The 16,300-nt window shown below is 38.6% G+C and overlaps 2 protein-coding genes across 4 annotated transcripts in view; both read right to left on the reverse strand.

The window, feature by feature from the left end:
• The window catches only part of slco2b1 (solute carrier organic anion transporter family, member 2B1), a 35,803-nt gene extending 28,828 nt beyond the window's left edge, over positions 1-6,975 (reverse strand). For 2 of the 3 annotated variants that reach the window (XM_084730136.1, XM_084730134.1), the window contains exons 1-2: positions 6,891-6,975; positions 1,018-1,147 (exon numbers count right to left, since the gene is read on the reverse strand). In XM_084730136.1, coding sequence (XP_084586262.1) covers positions 1,018-1,104 — 87 coding nt within the window. In that variant the 5' untranslated portion in view covers positions 1,105-1,147; positions 6,891-6,975. The remainder of the gene's footprint in view (positions 1-1,017; positions 1,148-6,890) is intronic. The other variant, XM_084730135.1, reaches the window with a different exon arrangement.
• Positions 6,932-14,690, reverse strand: LOC146319591 (odorant receptor 131-2-like). The gene is made up of 2 exons (XM_084730677.1): positions 13,758-14,690; positions 6,932-7,024 (listed from the first exon to the last, which is right to left on the reverse strand). Exons 1-2 carry the CDS (start codon positions 14,688-14,690, stop codon positions 6,932-6,934), a joined length of 1,026 nt encoding a protein of 341 aa, XP_084586803.1.
• Between the last annotated feature and the right edge of the window lie 1,610 nt (positions 14,691-16,300).

The following is a 16,300-nucleotide window of genomic DNA, read 5'->3' on the forward strand; positions in this document are numbered from 1 at the left end:
GACGTCAGGAAGTGACGTTTCTCCTCAAACGGCAGAAACCTCTGGAACAACAAGTCCAAAACACCACAATGCTTTCAAGTAACGTAGAAAAAAACCTACTGACTTTTTGTAAAATCACAAACTGACTGAAATCTAAAATCACCTCTATCATCCAAAACAGCTGGCTCATGCACTGCCTGATGGGACGCTCTTGTTTTCAGGACACTGGGCCTCATGCAAGAACCTCTCGTACAAACAGATTTGTTCTGAAGTTTTCTTGTATTTTGAATGTTCTTTCAGATTTGAAGACATCTTAGGACCTGTCATAGAGTCGTGTGTAATCAGTCTGTTATCAAGTGAAGTGAGTATTTCATTAGTTTAGCTTCGTCAGAGAACTGAGTGTTTCAACTTAACATGTTTCCTTAATGTCAGATGAGATATCTGAGGTCATTTTATGATTTATTACAGTAAATATGTTACAGATTTTCTCTTTGAACCAAACAGAGCAAAATAACCAAAAAGACACAATAAGACCAAAAATGATGTAAAAGACGTAACAGGACCAAAAATATGTAATAAGGTGATAAACAACATGAAAAACATAAGACAAAAATAACGTAAAAGAAGTAATGAGATGAAAAACAATGTAAGAAGACATGAAACAACATAATGTACAACAACATGTAATAAGGTAAAAGAAGTAACAAGACAAAAAGTAAAGTCAAAGACGTAACAAGATTAAAGACAATGTAGCAAAGAGGCGTAATGGGAGGAAAAAGATGTAACAACATGAAAAATTACGAAAAAGACATAAGACAAAAAAAGATGAAAAAGAGTCATAACAACACATAAAAGACCTAACAGGACTAAAAACAACAGGATGTAACAAGACAAGGATGTAACAAGACAAAAGACACTGTTACAGATTTATTACAGATAATTACAGATTTCCCCTTTAAACCAAAGAAAGTATTCTCAGAGCAGGTGTTTTTTCATCTGGATCATATCTCAAAGTCTGGACATAAAGCAGAGACGGACCTTGATGCTGTTGAAGATGCTCCGGCGGCGGGCAGGCGGTCGTGACCCAGCGGGGTCAGAGTTCATGTTGAGGTCGTTGGCTCCCATGATTCAGTTTTCACCTGACAGAGACTGAAGAACAGAAGGACACCTGTAACATACAAACACAGTCTGTCAGACTCACATCTACCTGCTAACACACACACACACACACACACACACACACACGCACACACACACTCACACACACACACACACACACACACACACACACACAATCATAAAGTAAATCTCAGCATCCAGACTCTGATCATGTGACCGCTGCTGTAACACAGTAACTTTTATAGCAGAAGGACACAAAGACAGACACACACTGAGCTCCAGAGGTTGTTTGTTTCACACACTCATGTCGTCCTGTGAAAACACAACAGCAGCTTTCTAGAATGACGTATGAGCTGCGTGTTTACACAGAGAGTGAAAGCTGCGGGCTGTGAGCGGACGGAGGTCTGAAGCCAAAAGGAAAATTACTGCAAATGAAAAACAAGATGTACAGACGGAGAGGTTTTATAAGATAAAGAAACACTAAACTGGACACGTCAAGTCAAAGAGCTGATGGACACAGAAGCTTTGGACAGAGATCATTTTGTTATGAAGTAAAGTCATTTATGTCTTTTTATCTCCAACAACAAAACTACACATCAGGACGTAAAAGAAAACAAGATGAAAAACAATATAAAAGACACAACACCAAAAAAAAAGACACAACAAGGCTAAAAACAACGCAACAAGATGAAAAACAACAAAAAAGACGTACGACACACATAGGACAAAAAAGATGTTACAGTGAAAAACAACATAAAAAATGTATCAAGAAGAAAAATCCTTTAACAAGAACAATCCAATAACAATGACAATCCAGAAAACAACGTAAAGAGACGTAACGAGACAACAAATGACATAAAAGATTTAACAGGATGAAAAACAATATCAAACAACGTAACAAGACAAAAAAACATACATAAGAAGACTTAAAACAACGTAACAAGAAGAAAAACAACTTTAAAGACATAACAAGACGCAAAAGACGTAAAGACGTAACAGGACCAAAAAAACGTAACAAGTTGAAAAATTAAGTACGTAATTAAGTATTAAGTGACGCTCAGTCATTCAGTCAAACCACAGCAACCAACAGAAAAAACCAAACCGTCCTCAACAACAACAACGACAACGACAACAACAACGACAACAACAACAAGGTGTGTATGGTCTTAAATTTGAGCTGATTTATCGGTTTGTTGTTGGACGGGGCCCCCTGTGGTTTGAATCCTGTGTGAAATGAAAAGTAAACAAAGAATGAATTAAAGTTTTGAGTAACTTAAAATTTTTAGTTTAGTTTTAGTTATTTTAATCCAAACAACGATCTTTTCCCACTTGTTTAGGGCCCACGTAGATTTTGTGCCTAAACTTTACTGAACTTTGATCATTTCACAACGTTAACTTTGTGTCACGTGACTTCTGTCGCTGCGCAACCGTCATGTGACAAACGTCACGTAGTTATTAGGGCTGCAACTAACGATTATTGTTATTGTTGATCAATCTGTTGATTATTTTCTTAATTGATAAATGTCGATCAGTGTTTTCCAAAGCTAATGGCGACATCCTCAGAAAGAAAATACTCACATTTAATTCAAAAAAGTTGTCTATTAATTTAATAGTCAATTAATAATCGATTAATCATCGCAGCTCTGACGTAAACACTACATGCTGTGTCTCAGTCTCGTCTCGGTCTTGACATGGTGTCCATTCAGGTCGTCTTCACTACAACACGATCTCTTTTTTCATCTCTGTATCAAAGTTTACTTCACATCTCGCTCCAACAATTATTTCTGGACTCAGACAGAAAAATTATAACAGAAATGTCAGGAAGCAGAAGAAGAAAGAAGAACGAAAGAGAAAGAAAGTGGTGTGAAGCTCAGAGGAGCAGGAAGGAAAGACGTTTCTTATCAGCAGAGGAATGTCAACAGAATGACAGGCAGCCGCTGGTTCTGTTTATCTCATCTGAGCCCAGAAAAAAACAAGTCGACCTCTGACTCGCTCAGACAGACCTCATCATAACATGACAGGCAGAACACGCCACAAACAACGGCCGCAGCGAACGGCGTCGGAGAAACAAGTCACCAGCAGCTGGAATCTGAACTCCAACAAACAGCACAGACAAAATCAACTAGTCTGCTATTTTTACACCACTGTGAGGTGTTTAACAGACCCCAGAGTAACTAAACCCAGACTTTAGAGTAACTATATCGAAGAGAGTAACTCTGTCTGATTCCAGGCAGACAAACTTAACTGCTTCTTAACTGACGTTATTCGCTTTTTTATGTGTTTATATCATATTTTAATTGTTTTATTTGTTTTATCTGACATTTGTTTTTACTGTAAACAACTGTGTAACTTTGTTTTGGTCTTATACAAATAAAGTTATTATTATTATCGTAAAAGTTCCATAGCATTTTATATTTTTTTTATTAGAACCATCTCTGTTTTATTTTAGTTGAGTTCAGTTTAGTCTTCCCTGACTTTCATTTCTCTCTGTATTTGTCCATCTTTTGTTCCATCTGCCTGACTGTCCACCTGCTGTTTGTCTGTCGAGCTCTCCATCCATCCATCCGTCCATCTGTCCACCTGTCCATCCATCCATCCGTCCATCTGTCCACCTGTCCATCCATCCATCCGTCCATCTGTCCACCTGTCCATCCGTCCATCCATCCATCCATCCATCCATCCGTCCATCTGTCCACCTGTCACTGTCCAATGTGTATAATTCATTAATGGTTCAGAGGGTGGGAGGGGAACAAGGGGAGGAGTACGAGTGTGTCTGCAAAATGTGCAAAAACTTCAAAGACAAACTAACAGAAAAAAGAACAAGTTTGTTATAATATTTAATTATCACAGGTCTTTTCAAACACCGAGGTTAGTCAGCTGACTGCTAACATGTAGAAAACCACACTGAAGTTCATGAGGAGGACGATCAGCTCTACTGAAGCCCCTTTTACACAGAAATTCCACAATATCACCACAACGAGGACTCACCTTTAAGCCACGTTTGTGTTTTTACACTGACCAGCAGCGACGGCATAAAGACGCCCCACTGTGTCCTCACAGCGAGCGGCTTCACCAAATCAAAAGAGGTGTGACGTAAGAAAGCAGCACATCGTCACCAGCTGATTCTGCTGGTTTATAATCACACAGAGCTGATAAACTCATGGATTCATAACTGAAAGGTTTTTCACTTCTTCTGCTTCAGATCAGTTAAAAAGATCAATGATCTGTGGAGGATTTCTCTCCTCCTGTCTGTCTCTGTCTCTGTATGTGTGTGTGTCTCTTTGTGTGTGTGTGTGTGTGTGTGTGTGTGTGTGTGTGTGTGTGTGTGTGTGAGTGTGTGTGTGTGTGTGTGTGTTCAGCTCACAAATATGTGCATTAAATTCAGAATTTAAAGCAAACATGTTATGCTCACTTTGATAACACGTCGCTCACTTTCATGTTGGGCAGCTCTACCAGCAACAGCAACCTGCTGTTAGCTTGTGGTTAGCTAATGTTGCTAACAGTTATGAACAGTATCAAAATGATCAAAAATACAAACTAAACACTATGACAGGTTATGAAAACAGCCATTCTTTAGCTTTTATTTAAACTTTCATTTTGTGTTTAGTTAAACATGTTTCTCTCGTCAGCTTTGCATGTCACATTACATTTACCACAGCGAGTTCGGTACACACCTCTAGTCTGAACACTGAACAACACACACACACACACACACACACACACACTCCCACTGAACAATATATCAATATTATAGCGTATGAATGATGCCTGCCTCACGGATCCTGCATCCAACATGAGCAGCGGTTGTGGACGTCCTCAGAAATTAACACTGTGTGTCTGCAAGATGCAGTACACATATGAGCAATAGTGGCAGTGTAGGGTCAGAATGCAGCGACAGGGTCAGAGGTCAGGAGATACGTCACCAGCAACAACTACGGCTCATTGACCAAGTTCACAAGGCTGTTTTGTTTTTTCCCCACAATGGATTAATGATAAAAAAACCCTTTGAGCTGAGTGTTTTTTTTATTTGGGGAGCTGGTGTTTTCTTTCACTTTACTTAGTAGTTCCTCAGAGGATCTGCAGTCTGTGGTCGGTCACTGTGTCTTTTCTCCTGTCAGAGTCGCTGTGTCGGCTGGACAGACAGTAACAGTAACCTGATGCTGCTGCATCACTCTGAGCTCAGTTTGGTGGCGCTGGTTTACAAACCAGAGCGCGTCTGAGTTTAATTTAGCTCCACGTGGTCACTGCTCATCACGACTTACTGAGTGAATGTCGCTCTGGAAGATGAAGTGGAAACATTTTATTGGTGTCGATTGTAAAACGAGCTTGAAAGTGGTTTCATTTTCCTTTAAAAAACATCTGTCCTCTGTCAGTTTTAATCACATTTTCTGTTTTAAAGCCTCATATTATGTGACTTAATTACTTGTCAAAACCTCAGAAGACAAAATGTCCAATTGTCAAACGGACTGTTGAGTGTTTAGCCTGTTTAAAATGAAGCACATATACAATATTGTTCTGAAATGTGGTGAACTATAAAGTAGCATAAAATGGAAATGGTAAAATAACCCGGCTTAGTAAGTAATGGATTACATGTAACAGGATACAAAAAAAGTAACTGTATTCCATTGCAGTTACATTTCAAAGAGATGCAATCAGGTTAGAGATACATGTAGTAAAAATGGGGATTATTTATCAGGATTACAATTTAAAAATAAACTTTAAAATAAAGAATGATATATTACCACGTGCACTTCAGTCTCACAACATCACTGACCTGAGTGAAACCAGCTCACAGGTCAGTACTGTGGTCTCTAGTGAACATTTCAACATTATCATATTTTTAAAATCAGAAAAGAGACACAACATCACAGTACAGAGACAGTTCTGTCCTCAGCTGTGAAAATACAGTCATCATCCAAGAACTCCACATCTTAATTTAAATTAAACATTTACCAGTCAGATCAACCGCTAACGTTAGCTACACAGACAACCGCTAACGTTAGCTACACAGACAACCGCTAACGTTAGCTACACAGACCGACTGGTAACGTAAGCTACAAAGACAACCGCTAACGTTAGCTACACAGACAACCGCTAACGTTAGCTACACAGACCGACTGCTAACGTTAGCTACACAGACCGACTGCTAACGTTAGCTACACAGACCGACCATGTTCTGACAGTTTTCTTAAAAATAGATTTAAATCTTTGCAGTACATCAGTGGTGTAGAAGCTCAGTTGGTGTATATTCACTATACGAATATATGTATATATAACACACACACACACACACACCACACACACACACACCACACACACACACACACCACACACGCACACACACACACACACACACACACGCACACACACACACACACACACACACCACACACACACACACACACCACACACAAATGAAGTTACATGACTGTTGTGATACTAGGATTACATTACTTTCATTTTCTTTATGTGTAATCAGTAACTATATTGGAACACATTTTTAAAGTAACCCTCCCAACACTTCAAGTGAAGTACAAGTACCTCAAGGCTGTAATCAAGTACTTCAGTGAGTGTACTTAATACTTTGCACCACTGACGATGTGTCCACACAGAGGAGAGCAGAAATTGTTCTACTCCTCTACCCTCTTTAAGAAACTGTGCAGTTTGATTTTAGTTTGCAAAAGAAGCAGCAATTCTGCTGCTTTTACAAACTCCCAGTGATCCCAGTGATCCCAGTAAAAAGGCTGAAAGGTCCCAGACAGGAGAGGCAGAAAGGATTGATTCAGACTCACTGTGAAAGCAGCAGGCTGTCTCAGTTCTTCTCGTGGTGTTTTTAACCAAACCATCCGGTAGCTGACAGCTCTGCAGCCCCACAGCCACAGGAGGAGGAGGAGGAGGAGGAGGAGGAGGAAGTGGAATTTGAACCCTGTGTGTTGAAGGCAGGTCTTTAAGCTGAGAAGAAAGATAAGACGAAGGAGGAGGTGGAGAAGGAGTGTGGGCTTCAGACCCACATGTATAATTTTACAACCTAAGAGCAGAACAGGTTTTTACTCACAATAAACTAAATAAATCTCTCCCAAGAAGGTGGAGCCACTAACTTTTATCCAGTCTCACTCTTTTGCTTATTTATTTAAAGTTTATTTTTATAGAGACGAGTACTGTACAAAGCCTGGATCAGGGGTGTTCAAAGGCTGATTCTCCGGCTGCCCACGACAGTTTTCACTCTTTTCTAAAATATGTTGGGACATTGTCACCATGTAAAGTTCAAAATGTGATGATTCTCAGGCAGGTTCTGCAGCATCTTTCTCCCATGATTTCTAAGACTTTTATGGAGATAACAAAAACTAAGAGACACTGATTAAACTACATTTCATCCCGTGTTGAGAGGCAGAACATCAGCCTCTGACTCCTGCTGTCTGCACAGGTGCTTTTAAACACCTCAGTCAGGTCAGGTGCACCTCATGACCAATCAGGAGTGGAGCTGGAGAGAGACAGCAGAGGGACAAACACACAGCTGTGACAACAGAAAAAGATTCCGTCTTTTGTTTTTAACGGTTTAATTCTGACGTCTCGATGTGACCGACACACGTTAACGAGATCATCAGGTAACAAGAAGCAAGAGATCATTTTTATTTTTGACGTTATATTTTGTTTTTGTTACCATGGAAACACGACCACTTTTATCCACAGGAGGTTCATGAATCGACATAATATGAAAGTTCAAGAATTTCCTTCGAGAAAGAAAAGTTCTGTCTCATTTTGTCTCATCTTGTCTTATAACTCGTCTCGTCTCGTCTCGTCTCGTCCTGTCTCGTCTCATCTCGTCCTGTCTCGTCTCGTCCCGTCCCGTCCCGTCTCGTCCCGTCCCGTCCCGTCTCGTCTCGTCTCGTCCCGTCTCGTCTTGTCCCGTCCCGTCCCGTCTCGTCTCGTCTCGTCTCGTCTCGTCCTATCTTTAAGGATCTTGGAAACCTTCCTGGTCAAACCCTTTTCCCGCCTGTTTTTAAGTCATAAACTCAGGACAGAAAACGATTTTGATCAGATTTAGAAAATGTAGTAACAGAATTTGCCTCTCAGAGCTTCTGTACAAACTTCCTTCAGTAAAAACTAAAAACTGAAAGAGCATCAACCGACTCTGTCTCTAACAGTGAAGTGAATAAAGGCAAAATGTCCAAAATAATATAACAATAATAGTAAGGAAATTATTTTAGTTTAATTTATCAAACACAAGAAAACTGAGATAATGTTCTGAACAAAAGCCTCAAAGACTGAATTTACTGTCAAATATGATGAAGAAAAGCAGCAAATTCTGGGAAGCTCAACCATCAAATATTTCTTTTTTGGTGAAAAACTATTAACAATAATGAAACACGTGATGTTGAAAGAGGAGAGACGCAGCGATACAGACTTCATGTCACATGACAGCAGCTGATGGAAACTTACATTTTATTTTATCTTTTCAAATTTTGGGCATGAGTTGAAAAATGTTCGTCCTCCTGATGAGGTCAGTGCAGTCAGGTGACCAGCAGGTGGAGACAAAGTCAAATCAAATGTTATTTAACCTGCTGAACCTCAAATCATAAATGTGTAGAAAACTACTGATGATCAGTGGTGAGAGTACATTTACTAGTACACTTACAGTTCTGAGGTATTTTTACTTGAGTACTTACATTTAACATTTATCCGACAGCTGTACAGGATAATCGCTGGGAAACTCGGTTCTTTTAAGGAAATCTATGATCCCTTCATCAATCAAATCTTAAATTATTAGGAAATGATGTAAAATATGATTAGAAAACATGAAAATATTTTTCCTGATGGACTCACATCTGTACTGTCATACTGTAACGATGCTGATGACATCACCAGCAGTGAATCAGAGTTTTTCCTGTAATGACCAGTTATTTGGTTTCTCTGTCAGCGGGTTTCTGTGTCAGTTCACCAAAACTCGACCGCTGGTCAACACGAGTCCCTGACACGAGATTTAGAGGCCGTTCCTCAACAAGGTTTTTACTGTATGAACACGTGTGGCCACATCTGCTGAGACGTCTGAAAACTCTGCTGAGTAAAAACCAGAACAGGACGGACTGAAGTGAAAATATGATAAAACCAGCGCTGTGTGTTTTTAGCAGCTCAGTGATTCAGACGTCAGGAAACCTGCTGATGACACAGAAACGTCTCAGCGTCTCATTTTAAGATCTAAAGACTTTTTTTATCAAAGCTTTGTGAATATTAAATGTTTCTTGATGGTTTCTCTTCATATTTATTGAATATTTGGAGGGATGGGACGGTCCAGAGAGGAGGACAAACAACAAACCTGAAGGGGACAATAAACTGAACCCTCGAGTCACCTTCATACTGTGAGTTAACCTACGTCTTTCCACTGTAACAACCACAAAATCTAAGGTCAAAAATAAAACCGATGTAAATAAAAATGTCCTTTTCACTGGCTAACATTCTTCTCACTGTAACTTTGTGTGTGAAAAGTTAAACACAGGCTGGTTTCATGTGATTTAAGAAGAAAATATGACAATAACAATATATATCCAACAGGAAGTATGTCAGGAAATATGGGCCTTATTCTACAACAGATACGGAAATATATTCATATAAAAGCAGCAATAAATGGAAAATATAACAAGAAATAGAAATAATGAATACAAGAACAAATTGCACATCATCATCATCATCATCAGTGGTTCTAAAAACATCCTCCACTTAAACCTGACATAAAAACTAAAGTCTCATGTTTGAACTTGGTGCTGAGTTGAATTTCAAAGCCAGTTGAACATTTTAAATCCAGTTGAACTAAATGATGAGGACATTGAATTTTTGCCAAATGAAGACAGAAAGCGTCGACATCAGCAGTTGAGAGGAAACGGCGCCATCTGGTGGCAGAAAGCAGCTCCAGCGGGAACAACTGAGGGTAAAAAGCTGCACAGGTCGACTTCATGTGTCTGTGTTGATCATGTCATGTGAAAAGCAGCAGACTCACACATCAAACTGTGATTCACTGATGCTGCAGGAAATATGAGCATCACTTTCTGCCTGATCGGCCGCATGTGGAGAAAATCCACCGTACGTCACTGATTTCAAAACAAGGCGTCTGCAACATAAAGACAGCAAATGAAAACCATCTTCCACGGCAGAGTAAAGCTTCACGCTGAGTCGTTACCACCTTGTTAAGTCATCATTATCTCATGATTATCATGACTCAGCATGTTGAACCTCAAACTACACAAGTTTGAAACAGCTGCTCCACTTTTATCTGTCATGTACAAATAGTTGATAAAAACACAAACACAGTTTATATTTGGGCCACATGCTTGTGGTTCTTCTGGCCCAGTATACGGCCGGTTCCACGGGCCCAGTCTGCCCCATACACAGCATGACTTTCAGGTTAAACATTAGTGGACCTGACATGGTCAGTGATTGGTTGTCAGGATGGACAGGTGACAGAGGGGTGTGGCCTTCATTCATTAACATGAATTAATGTTCCGGAGACAGAACATATTATTAAACATTACTATAAATACACCAGAATTAACCAAAAGGCTCGTTTTTATTGAACAGATGTAAAGTTGTCGACCTAAAATCAATCTGGAAATGAAGAAAGAAGTAAATGAATGAAAGAAATCTGCCTGATAATCTGAGACGGGTCACTTTGAAATGTGGACGCTGATTAAAAAGACCTTTGATTCACACGACAAACTCAACTTTACAGAGACATTATGAAGAAATGATAAGAATAAAATAAGGAATTTAAATAAAGCAAACATCAGATATCAAATATCTGAGTTTCTTGATATATTTTTTAAATTTTAGTAATATTTTATTCTCTTTTATTTCTTTATTTTATTTCTTTATCATTCTGTTGTATTATTTTATTCTTTATTATTCTTTTTCACTTGTAAATCTTTTATTTTCATATTTTAGGAATGCGTTAATAAACAAGCATTAGTAATAACTTTAGTAATAAGTTAATTAGTAATTTAGTAATATTAGTAATAACTTAATTCGAGCTGCTTTAAGGATCCTGAAAAGTTTTTTATATTATTTTGGTGGACAGGTGAAGGTAGACTGGAAAGGTGAGAGAGACAAAGGAGACGACAGACAAAAATAAAACAGTATAAATAATAATTTACATATTCATTCTTAATCAAAGCTAGAAATATCTGGTGGGCCGATTCAAGCATTATGGTGAGCCAGCTTTGGTCCAGGCGCCCCAGTTTGGGCAGCCCTGATCTAAGCAAAGACTAACAGGCTCTACAGAGACCAGATGAGTTTTTTACTTTCAATAACTGGATGGTTTGATACAATTTGTTTTAGAGGCATTTTTCATTCCCACTTAAAGTGCCTCTAATTTGTGGGATACTTAAGTACAACAGTAATGTATTTAGTTACATTTCACCGCTGAAAAAAGCAGAACATCCAAGTACTTGGTTTGTTTAAGTGACTTCAACTCAAGTACACTGAGTTTTTTTCAACCTCAGAGTTCAACAAACTTATTTAAAATGAGTGTTAATAACAAGTTGATAAAAACTGAGTCAGATGAACTCAGTGTTTGTAATTCTACTCGATGTTTACTGATTACTGTTGTTGTTGTTTACTGTGCAGGCTGCATTTCACACCTGCTTTTCTAGTAAGGTAGGGGAGACCAGGGACAGTTGTAACATCTGTCATGTTTTCCTTCCTTGAAATACAGGAGTCATCTTTTAATAAAAGAAACATAATTAATATATAATATAATATGTCTTAATCATATTAAGATAATAAAAGCACAGCTCAAAGTAATCACATTACTGCTGTATGTAATCATGTTACTTCAGATTTTTTTGTATACGGTTTAAATTGTGTTGGATGTCAGTCATCATGTTCATTCAAATCAAAAGGGCTGTTTGTATTTTTGTAGAAGATGAAAACTATCGTAGTGTAACTCGATCTGAATGATTTGAATTGACTTTAAAAAAATGTTCTTGGTAAACTTGTAGTCGTGTGTTTTTTGTTGCTTCTGCCTGAGTTTGGACACAATGAGTGAAAGGAAACACTAGAGGGAGCTACAGTCCAGATGGACACATCAGTCCATCACATCCACACTCATGTTGTCTTCTGTCTCTGCTGTCCTGCTGCTCATCACTGTTCATGTCTCCACATTTTACACACGTACTAAAGTCTGTGTGCTGTTTAATGCTGTGTGTCGACTCATAAATACACAGATTTGTGTTTCGTGTGAAAATAAACACACAAGAAAGATAATAGTGAAGTAAAACTAAAAGTGTGAAGAAACATTTTAGTTCACTGAAACAAAAATAAAAAACTAGACTCGACAAAAAAAAGAAGGTGAAATAAAGAAAAGAAGTAACGTCAAGTGGTGCAAGAAATAATTAGAGCTGCAGCGATTAATCCATCACTAATCAATTATTACATTAATCACCAACTATTCTGATAATCAATTAGTTGAGTAATTCCTTCAGATTCCTTCTTAAATATGAATATTTCCTGGTTTCTTTGCTCCTCTCTGACTGGAAACTGATTATCTTTGAGTTGTGACATTTGAGGACGTCACCTTGGACTTTTGGAAAAGCTTATTTTCCCTATTTTCTAACATTTTATAAGCAAACAACTATTGATCAGGAAAATAATCAACCAGTCGGTCGACTATGAAAATAATTGTTTGTTGCATCCAACAAAAAAAACACACCAATACATTTCTGATGTTACAATAAACAGATGTTGAGTTTGAGTTTCGGTGGAACAGATGTGTGTTGCCTCGAGTCTTGTTTTGTCTTCTGTTCTGTCTTTGACTGATATTTTGTTTTGTCATTAAGATTATGTGTCTTTGCTCTGTTATTATGGAAAGTGTTGTATTGTATATGATGAAAAATCTAAATTAAATCTTTTAAAAAAAAAAGTTATTCAAAGAAGAGGGTCCCAGATCTGGTAAAATAAAAGGATTTGTCTAAAAGAAGAAGAAGAAGAAGAAGATGAAGAAGATGATAATGATGATGATGATGATGATGATGATGATGATGATGATGATGATGATGATACTTGCTACAGGATGCTGTCAGTGATTTAGAGTGGGATCTTTACATGACTAAGATACATTTCCAAGCAAAGTGCAACAGAATATGTAAAAGATCTCTGTTACAAAAATCATCATTTAGTCCCAGCAGGTGAGTCCCAGAGACATGAAGACCAATTAAAAAGTCAGAACTGCACTGAAGCACAGTCACTAAATAGACAAAAACATAATACTATACCTGAGGAGCACAAATGAATATTGAATTGTATCATTTTGTTTTATTTCATAATCATATATATTATAGTATATATTTTGTGTTTACTGTATCTGCTCTCATAGTACTGGAAGGAATTCATCTGAGTGTGATACATAAGAGGAGATGCACATTTTAGGATGAAATTCAAAGTGAAATAATATCAACTTCATCAAGTCATTTTCAAGTCATTGTGACTGGCAGCTTTTGTTGGTCGTCAGAATAATATTTTTGACAGTTCTGTAAGTGGAATTCAAGAAATACTGACAAGCTACAGCTGAGCATAAAAACAAACGTTTTCAGTTTCTTTCCTGCTGTTTTATGAACGCTGGATGTGCAAACTTATGAAGAACGGTGTGAGGACAGCATGAGTTAATGCACTGCATGAACCTTCGGCCTCAGCTGGGACGACAGCATCAGTCGACAGCAGAGACGGTACACGAGGACAGGTCTGATGGTCTGGTCTCTGAGACCGTAGATGAGAGAACTCAGACATTTGGGGAGAATGATAATAAACACATAAAAAATATTCTGGACACGCACAAGCATGATCCTCGTAACAATTTTTGAGATGGCGATCAGGAAAGAGTTGTGCATAGTTGACAGGAGACTGAGTCCCAGCTGCACCAGATGTAGCAGCAGTGTATTTCGAGCCTTATGAGCTGAAGCTTTGTCTGTGGAGGCTGATCTGGCTGCTACCATCACACCAATATAGGAGCAACTCACTGCAACACCAGCTGATACAAACACAAAACAAGTGTAGGCTTTGTCATAATCATCAGACATTTGTCCCAGAAACATGACGAGGGTACTACAGAAGGTTCTCATCTGCAGGCTCTGCAGGTCTTCAAATGGAAAATCTAACAACAAAATAACTCGAATGAGGACATTTAGTGAACTGAAGACCCAAACCACAATGACAGCAAACCCTGTGTTCCTGATGGTGATGATGGCAGCGTGTCTCAGTGGGTAGCACACAGCTACATATCTCTCCACAGACATCACCACCAGTGTGAGAGGGGAGATGTCATTTGTGAGATTGGCACTCATGACCAGAAATCCACACACAGGATACGTCAACATTATTCTGCAGACTGACAGGAGGTACATTAACTGACTGAGCGCCATCTGAACGGTGTCTGCAAAAAGGAGGTTAAAGAGCAGAATGTAACGGGAGGTCTCCCGAAACACAGGTTTACTCCTCAGGGTGAATAACATGGTGACATTAATGAAGAAGAAGATGATGCATGGCACGGTGGTCAGAGTGGAGAGCACCACTCTCTCCAGAAGTCCCAGTCCAACTGTTATGTTGGACATCTCAGAGAAGAAATTAAAACATGAGAAACATCAGCATTAGAAAACACAAAAGACCATAAATCTCGTCCTGTTTGTATCCTGAGAACAATGACAAGAGAAAACAGATGAGTCACATTCAAACCCCAAAATCATCCACATGCATGTTCCCTGTGCAGAGCTGGTCTGCCTGTCCTCACTTCCTGTATATCAGCTTTGTCCTGCACCATGTTCACGTGACACGGTCACACATCATCATGGTTAACAGCTCACAAACAGGTGATGTAATCTGTCTTACATTATTTCCTAACACACTGGTCCATGGGATCATGTCTTTAACACTGCAAGCTTGATGCACAGAAAACACAATACATATAATACAACAATATTTTAGGGGAATAGCAAAATATAAAGAATTAAACAGAATTTTAAAAAGCACATAAAATCAGAGAAATTATGACCCCAATTCCAAAAAAGTCAGGACGCTGTCTTTACTGTAAATAAAAACAGAATACAATGATTTGCAAACACTTTTCTGTCTCTGTTCAGTTGGAATAAAGTACAAAGACGAGATATTTAATTATTTCAATCTGATGAACTTGATTGTTTTTTGTGAATATGCACTTATTCTGCATTTGATTCCTGCAACATGTTTAAAAACGGTTGTAACAGGAGCAACAGAAGCGAAAGAGAAGGTTGTGGAACCTGCTGACAAAAGAGTCAAAACTCTGATTTCACTTTTTTCTGGTTTCTTTCCTCCTCTCTGACAGGAAACTGAATATCTTTGAGTTGTGGACAATATGAGACATTTGAAGACGTCATCTTAGACTTTGATCAGCACTGATCAACATTTTCTGATATTTCTGGATCAAACAAATTAATTGTTCAGTGGAAAAATTATTACCAGATTGATCACAAGTTGAAAAATAGGTCCAAACATGTGAACGTTTGTCCATGCAAACTACTTGTCCATGTCCATGTCCACATGGCACTTCTGAAGCTAAGACTTCCTTCTCTCATCCTGGTGATGTAAAACATGTGGACACCTGTGTCCCGGCAGCTTCTGGCTCATTGCAGACGTGTGTTTTGGTGATTCTTGGTTGAGTCCTGACCGACTGTCTCAGCAGCAGGTGGTAGCTTGTGTCCTCTTCCTGATCGAGGCAGGGACACAGCTGTACCCTGCACTTCACATTTTGGGATCTTTAGCTGCTTTGAAACGGCTCCAAGTGACATTCCAGACTTTTTCAAGTCAGTGATTCACTTTTTCAGGTCTGTGCCGAGCTCCTCGGACTTAAACATCGTTGTGTTTGTGTCTGAGTCCACACAGTGAATCAGCTGAATCCTGTTTAAACCGGCTCAGAGAATCATCATGTGTGGTCGATCAGTCACAAGAAGTTCAGAGGCCATGGCTCTAAGAACATTTGATTAACAACTTTCTACATCACCAAAACTGATCATTCAAGTTGCTGCATGTATGTTTTTGATCCAGTTGATTTCGTCATATTTCCAGAAGACCTGTAATAAATTTATAAAAGAACCAAAATGCATGACTTTTGTTTTTGTGACAAAGACACACATGTTTCAATCACTACATGATAGAAAAGTAAGAGTTATATGAATCACTGGAAACTCAA

The sequence above is a fragment of the Lutjanus erythropterus genome, chromosome 11 (genome assembly GCF_056507025.1).
Source record: "Lutjanus erythropterus isolate fLutEry1 chromosome 11, fLutEry1.hap2, whole genome shotgun sequence".
NCBI classification, from domain to species: domain Eukaryota; kingdom Metazoa; phylum Chordata; class Actinopteri; order Lutjaniformes; family Lutjanidae; genus Lutjanus; species Lutjanus erythropterus.